The sequence below is a fragment of the Hemiscyllium ocellatum genome, chromosome 45, assembly GCF_020745735.1.
Source record: "Hemiscyllium ocellatum isolate sHemOce1 chromosome 45, sHemOce1.pat.X.cur, whole genome shotgun sequence".
In the NCBI taxonomy this organism is placed as follows: domain Eukaryota; kingdom Metazoa; phylum Chordata; class Chondrichthyes; order Orectolobiformes; family Hemiscylliidae; genus Hemiscyllium; species Hemiscyllium ocellatum.
Window position 1 is genome coordinate 15898775 of NC_083445.1, and position 20332 is coordinate 15919106.

A 20332-nucleotide genomic window follows, 5' to 3' on the forward strand; every position below is an offset into this window, starting at 1 on the left:
GCAGAGCAGTAGATGTGAACTATATGGACTTCAGTAAGGCATTCAACAAGGTTCCCCATGGGAGACTGGTTAGCAAGATTACATCTCTCCGAATACAGGGAGAACTAGCCATTTGGATACAGAACTAGCTGAAAGGTAGAAGACAGAGGCTGGTGGTGGAGGGTTGTTTTTCAGAGTGGAGGCCTGTGACCAGTGGAGTGCCACAAAGATCGGTGCTGGGCCCTCTACTTTTTGTCATTTACATAAATGATTTGGATGCGAGCATAAGATGTACAGTTAGTAACTTTGCAGATGACACCAAAATTGGAGGCATAGTGGACAGTGAAGAGGGTTACCTCAGATTACAACAGGATCTTGATCAGATGGGCCAATGGGCTGAGAAGTGACAGATGAAGTTTAATTCCGATAAGTGCAAGGTGCTGCATTTTTGGAAAGCAAATCTTAGCAGGACTTATACACTTAATGGTAAAATTTGTGAGAAGATTTTTAGCTCGGGTGCTCGTTGTTGTGGTCTGTTCGCCGAGCTGGGAGTTTTTGTTGTAAACGTTTTGTCCCCTTTCTAGGTGACATCTTCAGTGCTTGGGAGCCTCCTGTGAAGCGCTTCTGTGCTGATTCCTCCGGCATTTATACTGGTTTGAATCTGCCGCTTCCGGTTGTCAGTTGCTGTCCGCTGCAGTGGTCGGTATATAGGGTCTAGTTCGATGTGTCTGTTGATACGAAACGACATGACCAGCTATCCCTAGTAGCCATACACTCAGATGACAAACAACACACATTCGATTGGAACAACACCACTATTATAGGGCAGGCCAAACCGAGAACAGCCAGGGAATTCCTAGAGGCATGGCACTCATCCACAAATTCTATCAACAGACACATCGAGCTAGACCCTATATACCGACCACTGCACCTAGAAAGGGGACAAAACGTTTGCAACAAAAACTCCCAGCTCGGTGAACAGAACCACAACAACTTAATGGTAAGGTCCTAGGGAGTGTTGCTAAACAAAGAGACCTTGGAGTACAGGTTGAAAGTGGAGTTGCAGGTAGATGGGATAGTGAAGAATGCATTTGATATGCTTTCCTTTATTGGTCAGAGTATTGAGTACTGGAGTTAGGAGGTCATGTTGCGGCTGTACAGGACATTGGTTAGGCCACTATTGGAATATTGCATGCAATTCTGGTCTCCTCCTATTGGAAAGATGTTCTGAAACTTGAAAGGGTTCAGAAAAGATTTACAAGGATGTTGCCAGGGTTGGAGGATTTGAGCTATAGGGAGAGGCTGAACAGGCTGGGGCTGTTTTCCCTGGAGCATTGGAGGCCGAGGGGTGACCTGGTAGAGGTTTACAAAATTGAGCATGGATAGGGTCTTTTCCCTGGGGTCGAGGAATCCAGAACTAGAGGGCATAGGTTTAGGGTGAGAGGGGAAAGATATGAGACATCTACCGGGCAACTACTTCTCACACACGGTGATACGTGTATGGAATGAGCTGCCAGAGGAAGTGGTGGAGGCTGCAACATTTAAGAGGCATTTGGATGGATATATGAATAAGAAGTGTCTGGAGGGATATGGGGTGTCAGGTGGGAAAAGATTGTGTTGGGATATCTGGTCAGCATGGACGCGTTGGACCGAAGGGTCTGTTTCCATGCTGTACATCTGACTTTAAGTGCCAGACTGGAAACTGAGGAGAACCAAAGTGAATTCTTTCCACTGTGGCGGCCATTTTGATTGAACTGTGAAGAAATGAAGGAAGTCTCAAAATTGTTTATTGTACTGTAGAAGTCATTGGAAATAAGTGCAGTATTAAATGTTTTGATTTAATAGGGTTAATTGATTAGTGTCTATGAAATGTAATTTCAGTTTAGAAACTTAATTATACAGTAGAAGTTTTTCAATGTGCGATCTTGTGCATTTCTTGCTGTCGAGTTTGACTTTCCTTTTTAAGGTCTCCCTTAAGCAGAAACGTGCTTCAAAGACGTTTCTAGAAAACTACTAAATCTCAATGTGAAAATGCAGATTTCTCAAATACTTAACGAAATTTAAGACTGTTAGAACAAGGTTTGCTTCACTGCTGGAGATGGGGGAATCAGGAAATGTTGAGATCTACAAGCTTTGCTGTTTTAAGGCTTGATGGTATTGGTATACAGTAACTTGATAAGTTAATATGCTTGAGATTAACATACGTGGTAAGGTCACATAGGATTCAGGTAATTTATTACTTTGGATAGGAGATTGGCTAACAAAGCTGAGAGTCTGGATAAATGGGTCTATTTCAGGTTGGTAATTGTGAGTGAATGAGGTGTTGTAGGATTTCGTCCTCTGGTTCTGACTTTTTACAACCTATATTAATTTATGTCAGGAATAGAAAGTAGCCAAATTTGCATGTGGCCCAAAAGGAGCTGGGAAAGTCTGTTGCAACGAAGGAATATTATTCCAAATGTGTCAGGGTAGCTGAATGGACCAAAATTTGGCAAATGGGTTTAAAGTTGATAGATGTGAGGTGATCCATTTTCGGCTGAAGTGTAGGCAACTTATCTAGAGAAGACTTATAGTGCTTTGGTGTGGCGGTATATGGGTGTCCTTACACTCTTAACAGAGAAAAATAGTATGTGGAAAATAAGGCAAATGGATTTTGGCACTTATTGCTAAAATATAAAAGTGAGGAAGTGTTGCTGCAACTGGTACAAAATATTTGTGAGACTGCACGTGGAGTACCGCATACAGGTTTTGCCTCCTTCATTGAGGGATATTGATGCATTGGAGTTTGTACAGAGGAGATTCATTAGATTGACTCCAAAAGTAAGGGTTTGTATTTTGAAGAGAGAACAGTTTCAACTGAAACTCTGTGTGGAGTTGAGAAGAATGAGAGAAGATCTCATTGGGGGATATATGGTTCTAAAGATGATCAACAAAGTAGACATAATTTTCCTGGTGGGGAAAACTAGAATGAAAGGTCATAGTTTAAGGATAATGAGTAGTGGATTTAAAATTGCTGAGACATTACTTCTGAGTGGCATGAATCTATGGAATTTGCAACCCTAGAGTGCACTGAAACAGTGGAGTAAATTTGAGTAGGCGGTGCGATTGAGGACTCTGGTTCTGTACTTGGATATCAGTAGGATGATGGGAGGACCTGATCAAAATTTATTATCAAGGGAGGCCTTGATTTACAATGGCCCATGAGATGATAATTCCACTGATAAGAGAGATGAATACCTGAGGGCACAGTATCAGAGAGAAAGTACAATCCTTTAGGACTGAGCTAGATGGTGAATCTGTGGAACTCATTGCTGCAGAGAGCTATAGAGACCAAGTAATTGACTGTATTTAAGACAGGGCCTTGATTAGTAGGGCGAGCAAGGGTTATGGGGTGAAGGCAGAAGAATAAGGTTGACAAACGCAGCCCTTACTACAGATAGTTCTGCAACATGGTGTGTTCTTGTGCAATTCCTGTTGTTGAAGAATTGCACTTCAGAAGCAGCGTTTAGTTTTGGCGATGCAATTGTTTTGCAGCCAACGCATGTTTTAAAAGTTCGCACTTTAGAAAGAGTCTCTAATTCATCAATTGTGCTAAAACGAATTAAAGTTTTGGAACACGTTATAGCAATGACCTGTATCTCTAAACTAATGGCTAATTTCTGAACTGATGGTTATAAGCTTGACATAAACATTCCTATCTATTTACATCATTCGGAGTCCGGTGAAGCACTTAATGTTTTGTTGGAATTGATAAAATGATGGGTAATTTCTAAGGGAATTTCTGCCTTGATTTTCTATTTTAAATGAAACTTTATAAGCATTTCTGTTAGACTGTGTAGACTGAAGGACTAACGCTAAGCAAAACTATTCTGGGCAGGAGTGAAAGGAACAGGGTGGTCATTATGGGAGACTTTAACTTGCCCAACATTGACTGGAAATGCTATAACTTTAGTATGTCGGATGGATCAGTTTTTGTCCCATGTGTGCAGAAGGATTTCCTGACACAGTATGTCCAAGGGCTGACAAGGGGTGAGGCCACATTGGATCTGGTATTTGGTAATGAACCAAGGCCAGGTGTTTGATTTAGTGGTAGGTGAGCACTTTTTGGAGAGTGACCATAAATCAGTTACATTTAATTAAGCAATGGAAAGGGATAGGTACACACCGCAGGGCAAGAGATATAGATGGGGGAAGGGCAATTTATAATGTGATTTAGGCAAGACTTTGGAGGCATAGTATGGGATAACAAAATGCAGGGGATGAGGACAATTGAAACATGGAGCTGGTTTAAGGAACAGATATTGCTGTCCTTATATCCCCTGTCAGAGAGGGAGTGTTAAGGTAAGGCAACTGTGGTTTACTGAAGAAATTTTATCTCCTTTTAAAAGGAAAAGGGAGGCTTATGTGACGTTGAGATGCGATGGTTCAGATGAGGCAGTGGAGAGTTAGATTAACAAGGAAGGATTTAAAAAGAGAATTAAGAGGAGCAAGGAGGGGACGTGAGCAGTCTTCAGGTACAGTAAAGGAGAATCTTAAAGCTTTCTATAGGTAGGTGAGGAATAAAAGGATGATTAGGGTAGGAATAGGGCCAGTCAAAGAGAGAGAAGCAGAAAATTGTGTGTGGACCCTGTGGAGATCAGAGAGGTGCTAAGTGAATATTTCTCATCTGTTTTCATTCAAAAAAAAGGGGGAATATTGTTGAGGAGAAGACTGAGATACAGGTTATTAGACTTGAAAAGATTGAGGTTGGTAAGGAGGTGGGCTTATCAATTCTAGAATGTGTGAAAGTAGATAGGTCCACTGGGCTGGATGGGATTTATGAGGAATTTCTGGGAAGCTGAGGAGGTTGTGGAGCCTTTGGCCTTGATCTTTGTGTGTCATCCTCTACAAGTTTTTAGTACCAGAGGATTTGAGGATTAAAAGTTGTGCCCTTGTTCAAGAAGGGCCAGGTAATTATAGATCAGTAAGCCTTGCATCTGTTGCAGGAAAAGGTTTGGAAAGGATTATAAATGAGGATTTATTACCAACTAGCGAGCAACAATTTGATTTCAGATAGTCAACATGGTTTTGTCAAGGGCAGGTCATGTCTCTCAAACCTCAGGTTTTTTGAGAAAGTGACCAAGCATGTGAATGAGGGTAGGGCATTTGATGTGGTATACATGGACTTCAGTCAAGTCTTTGAGGTTCCACGTGATGGGCTGTTGGAGAAAATGTGGAGGCATGGGATTGAGGGTGATTTAGCAATTTGGATTGGAAACTAGCTTTCTGTAAGAAGGCAGTGAATGGTGGTTGATGGAAAATATTCAACCTGGAGTCCAGTTATTAGTGGTGTACCACAGGATCCGTTTTGGGACCACTGTTGTTTGTCACTTTTATAAATGACTTGGGCGCAGGCATAGGTGGAAGGGTAAGTAAGTTTGCAGATGACATTTAAAGTTGGTGGACTGATGGACAGTGTGGAAGAATGTTGCAGGTTGCAGGGGGACTTGGATAAACTGCAGAATTGGGCTGAGAGGTGTAAAATGGAATTCAATGCAGGTAAATGTGAGGTGATTCACTTAGGAAAGAATAACAGGTGGGCAGAATACTGGGTCAATGGAAAGATTCTTCGTAATGTGAAGGTGCAGAGGGATCTTGGTGTCCATGTACACAGATCCCTGAAAGTTGCCATCCAGGTTGATAATACTGTTAAGAAGGCATACGATATGTTTGGCTTTATTGTTGGAGGGATCGAGTTCCGGAGCAGTGATGTTATGCTGCAACTGTATTAAAATCTGATGCGGCCGCTCTTGGAACATTGTGTACAGTTCTAGTCATCCCATTAATGAAAGGATCTGGAAGCTTTGGAAAGGGTGCAGTGGAGGTCTACCAGGATGTTGCCTGGTCTGGAAGGAAGGTCTTATGAGGAAAGGCTGAGGGATTTGGGTCTGTTCTCGTTGGAGAGAAGGTGGCTAAGAGGGGAAGATGATCAGAGGATTAGATAGGGTGGCCAGGGAGGGTCTTTTTCCGAGGATGATGATGTCAGCTTGTACAAGGGGCATAGCTGCACATTGAGGGGTGATGGATTTTTAAGACAGATGTCAGAGGCAAGTTCTTTACGCAGAGTGGTAAGAGTTTGGAATGCCCTACTTGCCAATCATGTTGACTCAGCCACATTAGGGACATTTAAACAGTCCTTCGATAAGCATTTGGATGATTGATGGGATAGTGTAACGGATGGGCTTAGATTAGTTTAGGTCGGTGCAACATCAACATCCGAAAGCCTTTTCTGCGTTGTTTTGTTCTATGAAGTGGTGAGACGACCAATGAGGGTAAAGCATATCTGCCTGATGCAGTTGGTATCTGTCCATGGCCTTAACAATAGGGTCACTTGTGGAAAAGAAATCCTGCCTTCACAATATATTCTCAGAACTTTGCGTTGTTATTGCTATCACTGTGTTAAATGGGGCAGATTTCAAACAGATCTAGCAAATTCATATTGAGCATGCATGATGTACTGTGGGCCTTGAGCCAAATTGTACTCCAACACAATCTGCAATCTCATGATCTGGCATGTCTCCCACTTGACCATTTTCATCAAGCCAAGGTATCAATCCTAGATCAATAGTGAGAGAGGGTGTATGAGGAGCAGCACAAGACATACCTAAAAATGAGGTATTAATCTGATGAGGCTACACAGCAGGACTACTTGCATGCCAAACAGCCAAATCAGCAAATGATAGGCCTAACTGATCTCACACACATCCAACAGATCAGATCTTAAGATCTGCAGCCCTAACGCATCTAGTTGTGGCGCGTGAACAATTAAACAACTTGGTGGAGGAGGACCCTCAGCAAATATCTCCTTCCTCTGTAATGGAAGAGTCCAACACTTCATTGTAAATATAGCAACCTTACCTCTTGTAACAATTTTCAGCCAGAAGTGCTGAGTATGTGGTCTAGCTTTGTCATGTTCCCAGCATAACAATTTGATTTGCTCCGTGATATTTATTGAAAGGGACTTGAGGACAGTTCTGCTATAACGCGCTGCTTCAATGCGGATTGGCTTTAATATGATTCAAAATTTTAGACTGTTATTTGTAGACTGCGAACTTTCCTATATTGGCTATACAGCAATTACGGCCTCGTTAGTTTAAATAGCCTTGCGAGGTTTTCTTGATATGAGATCACACTGTTAGATTTTTTTTGTTGATATTCTTACACACTTGATGCAATTGCAATGCGGCAGCTTCTGTGAACAGCCAAAATTTATAAATCAAGTACAAGCTTTTTGGAGGGACCCTTAACACTCTTCACAGGGATCATGGAGCCGTGTCAAGAGTTCTCTGAACAACAGGACCAGTTTTTCCTTTGTCTAAGATGTTACATCACCATCAGTAATGTCCACAGGACAACCCCCAGCCACTCTTCCATTGTCACTTGCGACTCAAGACGCAATGTAGTGAGTTGATTTCCAGAAACAGTGTGATGTAGATCATTCATTAATGGCCTGATCTGGTGTAATCAATTTTTTAAAACTGTAGGGTGTAGACGGAATTTTAACTGCAATGTTCTTAGTCGTTTTAAATAGAAGATGTAAATTTTTTTAACATTCTACCTGCACGACAGAAACATGTTGAGAGTGTGGTGCCGGAAGAGCACAGTAGGGCACCCTACCCCCAAGACATCCAATTTCTTGAAGGTCAGCAAAGCAAATTATCCCTCTAACATCTCAGCATGAGAACAGAACTTCTGTTATATCAGAACTGATTGTGTTGTAAAGGCTATGGGTCCAGATATTATTCTGGTAATACTGAAGATTTGTGCTCCAGAGCTTGTCATAACCTTAACGAGGCTGTGCAGAGCAGCTCTCAACACTGACATCTACCCAACCATGTGGAAAGTTGGCTATGTTTATCTTGTTTCGTATGTACAAGATGTATCCAACCTGACTGACTACCACCTTATGTTCTTGATTATCAGTAAGGTCATGGTGTCATCAACAAATCCTGTCCAGCAATAACCTGTTCGCTGACACCACGCTCTGGTTCCACTCGTTCGAGACCTCATTTCATCCTTAGTTCAAATATTCCATAAGTGAAGTGTGACTGCCTTTGATCTCAAAGCTGCATTTATAGAATCATGTCATGCAGCACAGAAACAGGCCTTCGGTCCAAATCATTCTTGGTGACCAATTTTCCCAAATTAAACTAGTTCCATTTGCCTGCATTTGGCCCATATCCTTGTAAGCCTTTCCTATTCATGTACCTGTTCAACTGTGTTCTAAATGTTGTAAATGTATCTGCATCTCCTGCTTCCTCTGGCAGTTAATCCACATATGACCCACTCTGTGTAGAAAAGGTTGCACCTCTGGTCCCTTTTTAAATCTTTTCCCCCCTCACCTTAATATATTCTCTGGTTTTGAACGCCTCTCTCTGAGGGAAAAGACCATTCACCGTATCTCAGCCCCTCATGTTTCTAATAGACCTCTACAAAGTTAGACCTCTACAAAGTCACCCCTCAACCATCTCAGCTCTAGTGAAAAAGGTGCCAGGCTATCTAACCTTTCCCTGGACTACAATCCTCCAGTCCCAGTAACATTCTTGTAAATATTTTCTACACCCTCTCTAAGTTAATAATAATCTTCCTATAGCAAGGTGACCAGAACTCTACACAGCGGTCAGGGGCATTCAGCCTCTGATCTTCGGGTGACGATCCTCCAAGGCAGACTTCGGGACACTCAACAATGCAGAGTAGGCAAGCAGAGGCTGATGGTCAAGTTAGGAACACACAAAGATGGCCTCAACCAGGACCTTGGGTTCATGTCACACGGCAGGTGACCCCACTACACCATATATTCTCATACACACACACACACTCACACAGACCTCATCTCATGCACATGGTGTCACATATACACACGCCCCACATTCTCACCCACGAATACGACCTCTCACAGGCATATACTCCATCACACACGCAAGTTTATGGGGTGAATTTGCATTTGCAGATACATATTACTTTGCTTAAAAAGAACACCGTCTGCAAGTAGTCAATCCATTTATTATTTTATAAACTCCTACTATGGAAATAAAACCAGTTTGACTCAAGATTTGGGTTAAGACTCTAACCTCACACCCTTTTAATGCACTGTCTGAGCTGAGGTGTCACTTTTTTTTCATAAAACCTTAAGTTATCTTGAAGGTGACGGAAATGAAGTTCTGGGCTTTACATATTGATGAACCAAAGCCTACAACCCATTCTAGAAGGTGAAGGACTTCACAACAATCTAGGTTTGTTCAGTATATCATTTCAGTTGCATGACACTGATCTTTTGTTAGGCGAAAGTGAGGACTGCAGATGCTGGAGATCAGCTGAAAATGTGTTGCTGGAAAAGCGCAGCAGGTCAGGCAGCATCCAAGGAGCAGGAGAATTGACATTTCGGGCAACATCCTGAAGAAGAGCTCATGCCCGAAACGTCAATTCTCCTGCTCCTTAGATGCTGCCTGACCTGTGCTTTTCCAGCAACACATTTTCAGCACTGATCTTTTGTTATAAAGTCTGTCTTGTGATTCTCTTCTAAAACTACCTGATGAAGGAGGAGTGTTCCAAAAGCTAGTGCCTCTAAATAAACCTGTTGGGACGATAACCTGATGTGATTTTTTTAAACTCCTATCGATGAGCCCAGTGGACTTGTGCGTTTAAGTGTGCAACCACACAGGAGTGTGGCATACTATTCTATAATAAACAATCCCTGTGCATCAGAGAAATTAACAAATGTTGTAGCAATGGTTACTGGCTTTTGGGCACAGCTAATTGCAACCATAGTCTGGAAACAGTTTTTGATGTGGCCAGTGGCTGCATATGTTTTTTATTGAATCTTTGCTAAAGTTCAGTATTGTAATAGCAATCCCAATAACATTTGGCGTGGTAAGATGAAATTTGGGCAATTCTGGGAAAGCAGGGTCTTGAAGTCATTTTTGAAAGACGCTGTACAAAGCATGAAGAGTTGGAAGAATTGAGGCAATTACTTCAGGTGTAGCTTAAGTTAATATTCATATGGTGAAAGTGGTTTATTATGAATCTCACTTCAGTAATGATGCAGACTCATTTGAAAGTTTACCCCGAGTATTAAATCTGAGTTGCTAGATGGGGTATTGAGTATAAGTACTGCTGCATGGGGTTTCAAGAGGCTCTAATTCCACCCTCTCTCATTCCAGGTTACCAGGCGAGGTCTACAATGGGATCAATGGTATGTCAAGTGAAAGTGGTCCAGGGAAGAGATTAAGAAAATTGTCAGCGATGGGGGATGGCCTAGAAAGTACACAAATGTCTTCAACACAGTCACAATCTCAACCCCAACAACCAAGTAATGTTATCGGCAATCCACCCCCTCCTGAAACTTCCAACCCTAACCGATCCAAACGGTTGACGAACCAACTGCAGTTTCTCTCAAAAGTGCTCTTGAAGACAATATGGAAACATCAGTTTGCATGGCCTTTCCAACAGCCTGTGGATGCTGTGAAACTAAATCTGCCTGTAAGTTGCTTGTTTTACCTTTGAATAAAGAGTTTTGTTTTTATTGCTTTGTAGGTCTACCTTGTCCTGTCTTCATGGAAAAACCATGTTGTTCAGTTACTAACGTGTCTGCAAGTATTGGAAACCCTGCTATATTATTGCCTGTTAACTTGGGATTTATGGGAGTAACTTCATTGTTCCCGCTGTTGGGATTGAGGGCAATCAGACTAGAATTAAACATACTATATTAAGTGTTAGTCTAACTTAGCAATATTTGCCTTTAAAGCAGAAGGCAAGGATTCAGGTTTCACTCCAGAAACCTGTAATATTTGAAGAACTGTTTTCTCAGTGTCCTTTTGCTTGGAAACTATTTTGTTGATTGCTATTTGTGGGACCTTGTTGTGATGGTGTGCTGAATTTGTCTCCAGAACAAAAGTGGCTGCAATGCACAATTAAATTAATAGGAGGAAGTGAACTGCAGATGCTGGAGATCATGCCTGAAACATAGACTCTTCTGCTCCTCGGATGCTACCTGACTTGCGCTTTTCCAGCCCCACAGTTTTTGACTCTAATATAATTTAATAGCCTGAGTGATATACAAAGGCAGTTTCTTCATATTTTATGGAGCTCATTCAACCACATGATAACTCATTTTGGGACCCTGCTTTTAACAAAGGTGAAATTTTTCTGTAATTTACATTTTGAAGTCTAAATTACTTGAGGTACGCAGTGATTACCTACGATATGTGTCATATATTGCATTGCATTTATGCCTGTGTTCAAGTTCAGTTGTGATCCACCAGGTACTAAGGTCCCAAGTTCAAAATACTGTCAGTGCAAATAGTGAAATTCAAAAACGAGTGTCAGCTGAATTATTTTGTGGCATATCTGGTTGTATATGCAAACTCCATAGTGGAGAAGCTCTGAACAGTTTGTTGCACATTTGTGGCAGGTTAGCTGCAAAATAGGCATTTACCAGAACATAATCTGAGATTGATTTCCAGCTGCTGAGAATCAACTTTTCACTAAAGATGGTGTGGAGGTCTTGGTGTGAATGTTTCGAGCACTGTCATTGATCCTTTGTGTCCAGGTGTCTTTTTAAACAAATTGGTTTAATTTAAACTGTTGTAAACTACCTGGTCGGATTCCAAACTAGTTGTTTGTATGGGAACAGAATTAGATAATTGACCCTGGACATCGTCTAATCAATACATATTCAATATTGTCAGTCAAGGTAAATAGCTTGCATATCTGTCTGGCCTGATCTAATTTGGTCGTGAATTCTGCAAGTTGCTATGTAAATTCTATTCTCAGCATGCTATTCAGTTGCCATTTTTGCATTGTCCCAAAAGAGCTGGTATTTTGAGACATTCGACTGTCTGAGTGAATGGCAGCATGGTGGCTCAGTGGTTAGCACTGTTGCTTCACAGCCCCAGGTACCTGGGTTTGATTTCAGCCTCAAGTGATTGTCCTTGTGGAGTTTGCGCATTCTCCAGTGTCTGTGTGGATTTCCTCCACAATCCAGATATGTGCAGATCAGGTGAATTGGCCATGCTAAATTATCCATAGTGTTCAGGATGTGTAGGCTCGATGCATAAGTCAGGGGAATGTAATAGGGTAGGGCAATGAATCTGGGTGGGATACACTTCAGAGGGTTAGTGTGGACTCGTTGGGCCAAATGGCTTGCTTCCACACTGTAGGGATTCTATCTGTTCGATGAACAGTCTTTTGATTGCCTGTAATGCCAGCATATCCTTCTTTAGATAAGGTGGCTAAAACTATTGACAGTATTTCATCTATGGTCTGATGAGTGCCTTGTATTGTTTTAACAAGTCCTTCTTACATTGTTCAAATAAAGACCAAGATTCCATTTGCATTCTTTATTGTTACAAAGCGGAGGTTGACCCTTGTCTGATAATTAAAACTGAAGCACCTAGAGAGGAGCATCTTGCTTTGTAATCTGATAAGCGTGACAAGTGGGAGAACTTGCCCCTCTCCGCTGCAATCTGTTGTAAAGGTGTGGTGAAAGAAAATGAAATGTTTTCACTCACTCTACAATTAACAAGTAACAATTTATTTGCCTAACTCCAACAGTGAGCAAATTAACAGAATTCCTAACAAATTGAACAATTACTTCCTAACTGAATTAAATTCTGTTGGGATGGTGTTTCAGTAGCAGATTCCACATATATCCAGTTAATAAGAACAATGAATTAAATTGTAGTTTGTCAAAGGTCACAATGAACTTTGTATCATCTTCTGTCATCTTCCTGTCTAAAATGCCACCTTAGTTATTTTCTGGTGTCAAAAATATTCGCTGAATATGCCATGTGCCTTTGCAGGTAGATGCTGCTTTTTTTCTGAGTGCTGGAAAGTTCTTCATCTTGAATTGGCAGTTGACTGTTCCTTCTTTGTCCAGTTGCTCCTTTGTTATATACCCCCATCAGACATCAAATTCCTATATGATTGGTCTCAAGTTGTCAACACCAGATTTGAATTTCATTGGTCCTTTGTCTCCAGGTGTCTTTTTAAACTAACTGGTTGAATTTAAACTGTTGTCTGGGTAAAAATGCTGTGAACTGATTGGCTTTTTGGTACAGTGTGTCAATTGGAACACTTGCAAATGCTGCCCACAGGCATTCATTTTCAAAACTTTTAAGTATTAAAAGCAATTAAAGGAATGATGCAGTGCTTTCTTTCATTTTACAATTTTGCCATTTTAACACAGCAATTCACAACCCCTATTATCTACAAAACTTTATGGTAGCTTTTTGTGACTCATACACGAGAGCTCCCAAATTTGTTCTTCAGCTGTCTGCAGTCTTCCCTTATAAAAAAGGAGGGAAATTTTTTTGATCTTACGTTTTCTTATGTGATCCATGCTAAAAACTACCTCCAAAATCCCTTCAGTAGTATGGAACCTTTTGCAAATCAAAATATGATGCATCTGTTGCTTCCTGTTTATTTATTCTGCTTGATGCTTTCTCAAAGTATTCTATTGAATCTGTCAGACATGTTTCTCCTTCACAAAGCTGTGCTGACTTATCTTGCAGTTGTACAGTTAGGTGAGGCTGCACTTGGAGTAATATGTTCAGTTTTGATCACCTTGCTTTCTGAAGGATGTTATTCAACTGGAAGGAGTGCAGAAGAAATTTACAAGGATGTTGGCTGGACTCTAGGTTTGAGTTATAGGGAGAGGTTGGACAAGCTCGGACTTTTCTCTTTGGAGCATAGTACACTGAAGGGGGTCCTTTTGACGTGTATAAGATCATGAGGTGCATGGATGGGGTGAATCCACTCTATCTTTTTCCCAGGGTTGGGAATCCAGGACAAGAGAGCATTAGTTTGAGCTTAAAGAAGAAAAGACAACCTGAGGGATAACTCTTTTGAGGGTGGTATGCATATGGAAAGAGCTGGTATTGGAAGTGCCACTTGATTATTTAGTAATTTTGTCACCCTATCAGAGTCTGCTGCTATGAAAACTGATGCAAAGTATTTAACTCCTTCACAATTTCCTGGCTTTCCAGTGTTATTTGCTCAACATCATTCTCTAAGGGGCCTATGTTCACTTTGACTTCTCTATTCCTGATATTACTTAAAAGCTCAAATAAATCCCAGTTGTCTGGTTTACTGCCAATGTTTGCCACACTATGTATTTTTTTCTTTCAATTTGATGTATTTAATGTCCCTGGTTAAACATGATTGTCTCATCCCCTTCCCAGAATCCTCCTCCCTTACTGCAATATGGCTTTGATTGTAATAACTAGAAGATCATACTTGTTAACCTATATGTACACCATTAATTAACATGTAAGGCCATTTTCTTTGTATGCTGTTTGTAGAATTTAGGATGAACAAATTTTTAAAATTCCATTCAGAAGATACTAATGTTGAGTTTATAATTTAAATTCAGTTTCTCACTTGAGTTTGGTGCTTTTTAGGGACCAGCGTGTTTAACAAAAAGGTTTAATCTGAAGTTTCCAGACCAGGATAATTTAGAAAACTTCTGATTTCTCAAAACTGAAAACATAGCTATTCAGATGTTTGAAGGCCATATCGGCAGGTTTGCTAAAGATCTAGTGAACGATCGTCACAGACCAAATAAGCTGAGAGAATGTGAAAGAGTTGAGATACTAGGGTAATTTCCTGGATTTGGATATCTATGGCAGAGAGTATTTTTTAATGAGCTGATGTGGGCATCACTGGCTGGCCAGCGTTTGTTGCCCATCCCTAGTTGCCTTAGAACCGGTGGTGGTGAGCTGCCTCCTTGAACTGCTAGAGCCCATGTGCTGTAGGTTGATCCACAATGCCTTTGGGGAGGGAACTTCCATAATTTTTAACAATGATTTTCTGTCCAAGTCAGAATGGTGAGTGGCTTGGAGGAGAACTCGAAGGTATTGGTATTCCCATGTATTCGCTGCAGGTGTCCTTCGAGATGGAAGTGGTCATGGGTTTGGGAGGTGCTGTCTGAAGATCTTTTCAATTCCTACAGTGCACCTTGCAGATAAGACACACTGGTGTTACTGAGCGTCAGTGTTGAAGGGAGTGGATGTGGTACCAGTGAAGCAGGCTGCTTTGTCCTTGTCCTTGTCCTTGTCCTGTATAGTGTCAAGCTTAGAGTATTGTTGGATTTGCACTCATGTAGACAAGTGGGGACTATTCCATCCCACTCCTGATTTCTGCCTTGTTGATGGACTGGCTTTGGGCAGTCAGGTGAGTTACTCACCACAGTATTCTATGTCTCTGACCTATTTGTGGTGTTGTCCTTGTCATCTGTATGGCTGTTCGGGGCAGCTGGTAGTCTGTGTGGATTGCTAGTTGTCTGTATGCTCTCTATTGTGTTTTGTGCAGTCTTTGCATGAAATCTTGTAAATTACGTTATTCTTGCACATGATCCACATCCATGAACAAACTAGCCACAACTGCTCTCCTGAGTAGCCATACGTACAGATGACAAGGGCCACAAATTTGACTGGGACAACACTATGATCATAGACAAGATAAACAGAAGACTGGAGAATTTCTAGAAGCATGGCCCTCATCCATGTACTCCCATCAACAAACACACAGACCTAGGCCTAGTATACTGGCCACTACAGCGAACAATTGTAAGCAACAGGAATGGAATCAAATGAGCTTTCAGAAGAGACAATGCAACAGTGCTTCACAGGAGGCTGCAAAGCACTGAAGATGCCACCTAGACAGGGGAAGGAACATCTGCAAATCAACTTCCCAGCTCAGTGACCATACCCACAACTATGGCAATTGCTACCGGAACAACAAATTTGTACGTAGACCTTGAGTAAGTCTTCAGTACTGTTGCCAGAATGTTGTCAGAACCCGTAGCCTTTGCAGTACCCATTGTATCCAACTATTTCTTGATACTACAAGGGGTGAATCGAATTGCCTGAAGACTGGTATCTATAATGCTGGGGACTATTGGAGGAGGCTGAAATGAATAATCCAAATGGCACTTCGAGCTGAATATTGTTCATGCTTCAAGCTTTATATTTTGTTTGGATGTGTTGGGCTGTTCCATCTCTGAGGATATTTGTGGAGCTGCCTCCTCTTCCAGTCAGTTGTTTAATTGTCCACTATTCGGAAGTGGCAGGACTGCAGAATTTAGATCTAACCTCGTTGTGGGATTGCTTAGCTCTGTCTATCACTTGCTGCATATGCTGTTTGGCATACAAGTAGTCCTGTTTGACTTTACCAGGCTGGCACCTCATTTTTAGCTATGACTGGTGCTGCTCCTGGCAAGTCTTTCTGCACTCTCCATTGAACCAGGTTTCACCACCTCCTTGCTTAATGGTAATGGTTAAGTCAGGGATATGCCAGGCTACAAGAATACAGATTGTGCTGGGCTACAATTCTGCTGTGGATGGCCCATAGCACCCCGTGAATGCCCAATCATGAGTTGCTAGATCTGTTTGAAGTCTGTCCCATTCAGAACTGTGATAGTGCCATGCAATGTGCTGCAGGTTACACTCAATGTGAACATGAGATTTTATCTCCACAAGGGTTGTGTGCAGGTCACTCTTGGCAATACTACAATGGACAAATGCATGTCTAGCTGACAGGTTAGTCAGGATGAGGTCAGGTATGTTTTTCCACTTGTTGGTTCCTTCACCACCTACAGGTCCAGTTCTAGCAGTTATATAGGACCAGTAGTGTTATTGCTGAGCCACTCTTGGTGGACATTGAAGCCCCTCACCCGAGTTTAAGGGGTAGGCCATTTAGGACAGATGAGGAGAAACTTCTTCACCCAGAGAGTGGTGGGTGTGTGGAATGCTCTGCCCCAGAAGGCAGTGGAGGCCCAGTCTCAGGATTCATTTAAAAAAGAGTTGGGTAGAGCTCTCAAGGAGAATGGAATCAAGGGTTATGGAAATAAGGCAGGAACAGGATACCAATTTGAGGATGATCAGCCATGATTATAATGAATGGTGGTACAGGCTCGAAGGCCTGAATGGCCTACTCCTGCACCTATTGTCTATTGTCTGTTGTCTATTTACATTCTGTGCCCTTGCCATCCTCAGTGCTTCTAAATGTTCAACATGGAGGAGTACCGATTCACCAGTTGAAGAAGGACAATATATGGTAATCAGGAGGTTTCCTTGCCCACATTTAACCTGAAGGCATAAAACTTCATGGAGTCCAGTGTCAATGTAGAGGACTCCCAGGGCAACTCCATTCTGACTCTGTGCCATTGTACTACTACCTCTGCTGTGAGTGTCCTGCCAGTGGGACAGGACATTTCCAGTGATGGTATCTGGGGCATTGTAAGGTTTAATTCCATGACCATGACTATGTTGCTTGAATAGTCTGTGAGACAACTCTTCCAATTTTGGCAATAGCCCCTCAGTGTTAGCAAGGAAGACTTTGAAGGTTTGGCAGGGCTGTTGTCTTTTTCCAGTACCTAGGTCGGTGTCAGATGATCTGTTCAGTTTCATTTTTTTTTGAGACTTTGTGGCGATTTGTACAACTGAATGACTTGCTCTCTGAAATGGCCTGACAAGCCAAAGTCAATCACATTGCTGTGGGACTGCAGTCACATGTAGGCCAGACCAGGTGAGGACAGTAGATTTCTTTCCCTGAAGGACGTTTTTCCAACAATCATCAATGATTTCATGGTCATCGGTTGATTCTTAATTCCAGAGTTTCTTCATTGAATTCAAAATCTGCTATCTTCCATGGAAGGATTCGAACTGCGGTCAAAGAACAAAGAAAATTCCAGCTCAGAAACGGGCCCATTGGCCCTCCACGCTTGTGCCCATCCAGATCCCCTCTCACCCTGTCGCCTATTTTGAGGAACTGTATCCGTCTGCTCCCTGCCCATTCATGTATCTGTCAAGATGCATCTTAAATGACATTACCATGCCTGTGTCTACCATCACCTCTGGCAACGTGTTCCAGGCACCCACCACCTTCCATGCATATCTCCCCTAAACTTTGCGCCCCCCTCCCCCCCAACTTTGAAGTTGTGATTTCTAGTAATTGAGTCCCCCACTCTGGGATAAAGCTGCTTTCTATCCACCTTGTCTCTGCCCCTCATGATTTTGCACACCTCGATCAGGTCCCCCCTCAACCTTAGTCTTTCTAATGAAATTAATCTTAATCTACTCAACCTCTCTTTGTAGCTAGCATCGTCCATACCAGGCAACATCCTGATGAACCTCTACTTCACCCTCTCCAAACGGTGGCTCAGTAGTCAGCACAGCTGCCTCACAGCGTTTAGTTCCCCCCTCGGGCAAGTGTTTGTGTGGAGTTTGCACGTTCTCCCCATGTCTGTGTGGGTTTCCTCTGGGTGCTCTGTTTTCCTCCCACAATCCAAAGATGTGCAGATCAGGTGAATTGGCCATGCTAAATTGCCTGTTGTGTTCGGTGCATTAGTCAGGGATGAATGTAGGGGAATGGGTCTGAGTGGGTTGCTCTTCGGAGGGTCTTTGTGGACTTGTTGGGTCGAAGGGCCTGTTTCCACACTGTAGGGAATCTAATCTAATCAAAGCATCGACATCCTTTTGGTAATGTGACAATCCGAACTGTACCGAGTATTCCAAATGTGGCTGAACTGAAGTCTTATACAAGTATAAGATGACCTGCCAAATCTTGTACTGAATGCCCCCTCTGATCTTGGAAAATGTACTGTATGCCTCCTTGACCACTCTATTGACCTGCGTTGCCACTTTTAGGGTGCAATGGACCTGAAACCCAGATATCTGTGTCAGTTTTCCCAGGGCTTTTCCATTTACTGAATAGTTCACTCTTGAATTGGATCTTGCAAAATGCATCACTTCACCTTTGCCCGGATTGAACTCCATCTGCAATTTCTCTGCCCAACTTCCCAGTCTATTTATATTCTGCTGTATTCTGACAGTCCCCTTCACTATCTGCTACTCCACCAATCTTAGTGTCATCTGCAAACTTACTAATCAGTCCACCTATTATCTTCCTCCAAATCATTTACATATATAATCACAAACAGCAGTGGTCCTAGTATGGATCCTTGAGGAACACCACTGGTCCTAGTTCTCCTTTTTAAGGAACTCCCTTCCATTACTAATGTCTTCTGTTGCTGAGCCAGTTTTCTACCCATTTTAGCTCGTACACCCTGGACCCCATGCAACTTCACCTTCTCCATCAACCTACCATGGGGAACCTTATCAAGGGCTTTACTGAACTTTAGTTTATGGCTGTTAGGTATGAACAGGTAGGGTAAGGGTTAAGTTTTGATTTTTGTGTAGAGCTATTTAACAATAAAGGAAGCAGTTCAACAGGGTGAAAAGTATTCATTATGTGAAGCCAGTTAAGGTAAAGAACTTTCATTGTGTAACAGCAGATGGCTTAATCTTTGCTATTGACACTCCCTGATTGTAACGGTCACCCATTAAATATGTATATTGATGTATCTGTATGCTCCTCCCTGTAAAATTAGTACATAATTAAGAAACTGGTGTTCCAGAGAAGGCCGTCAACTTACTGGAATGGGGGTGGGTTTGGGATGAGATCTGGACCTTGAGTGGTTCTCGGAACTCAAATTGTAGGGTCTAACTTTTTTCCCCTCCTAGATGTGGGTGTTGCTAGTATATCCACCATTGGTCTCTGCAGATACTTTCTATTTTAGCTCAAAAAGCGCACAACCTGCAGGCAGTCAATCCATATAACATTTTATAAATTCCTACTTTAGAAATAAAGCCAGTCACACTCAGGATTGCGATTCAGACGACTAACTTTAATATCTTTAATACGTTGTCTGAGCTCATGTCACCTTTTGTTACAAAACGTAAGTTATCTCCAAAACCTGACTTATAAGAAGTTCAGGGATTTACATATTGATCCATCAAACCCGCAACCCATTCCAAAAGATGAAAGACTTATCAGCAGTCTGGGCTTGTTCAACATGTTGTTTTAATTGCACGCCGCTGTGATCTTTTGCTATAAATTCTGTCTTGGAATCCTGCCCCCTAGTTATTTGATGAAGGGCCACCACTCTGAAAGCTAGTACTTCCAAATAAACCTGTCTGATTTTTTTTTTAATCCATTTGCTAAGGTCGTTCCTGTTCTGGTTGTGACATTAACTCCTTTTTGTTGTCTACACCCTGTACTCGTAGAGTCGTGACTGGCAGTGGTGTCAAACCTGGCTTTAAAAATTAGTCCAGTGACCCTGCCTTCATTGCTTTCTGGCTTCAGAGAAAAATTGGGTATCTCAGTTTTCATTATTTGGAGATGCCGGTGTTGGACTGGGGTGTACATAGTTTAAAAATCACACAGCACCAGGTTATAGTCCAACAGGTTTAATTGGAAGCACACTAGCTTTCCAAACGTCGCTCCTTCATCAGGTGTTAGTGGAGGGCTCAAT

General features: G+C 42.0%; 1 protein-coding gene across 5 annotated transcripts in view; it reads left to right on the plus strand.

Annotated features, from left to right (window-relative positions):
- Nucleotides 1–20332, plus strand: part of brd4 (bromodomain containing 4) — a 181324-nt gene that overhangs the window by 65841 nt on the left and 95151 nt on the right. For all 5 annotated transcript variants that reach the window (XM_060855027.1, XM_060855024.1, XM_060855025.1 and 2 more), the window contains exon 2: nucleotides 10179–10497. In XM_060855027.1, coding sequence (XP_060711010.1) covers nucleotides 10213–10497 — 285 coding nt within the window. In that variant the 5' untranslated portion in view covers nucleotides 10179–10212. The remainder of the gene's footprint in view (nucleotides 1–10178; nucleotides 10498–20332) is intronic.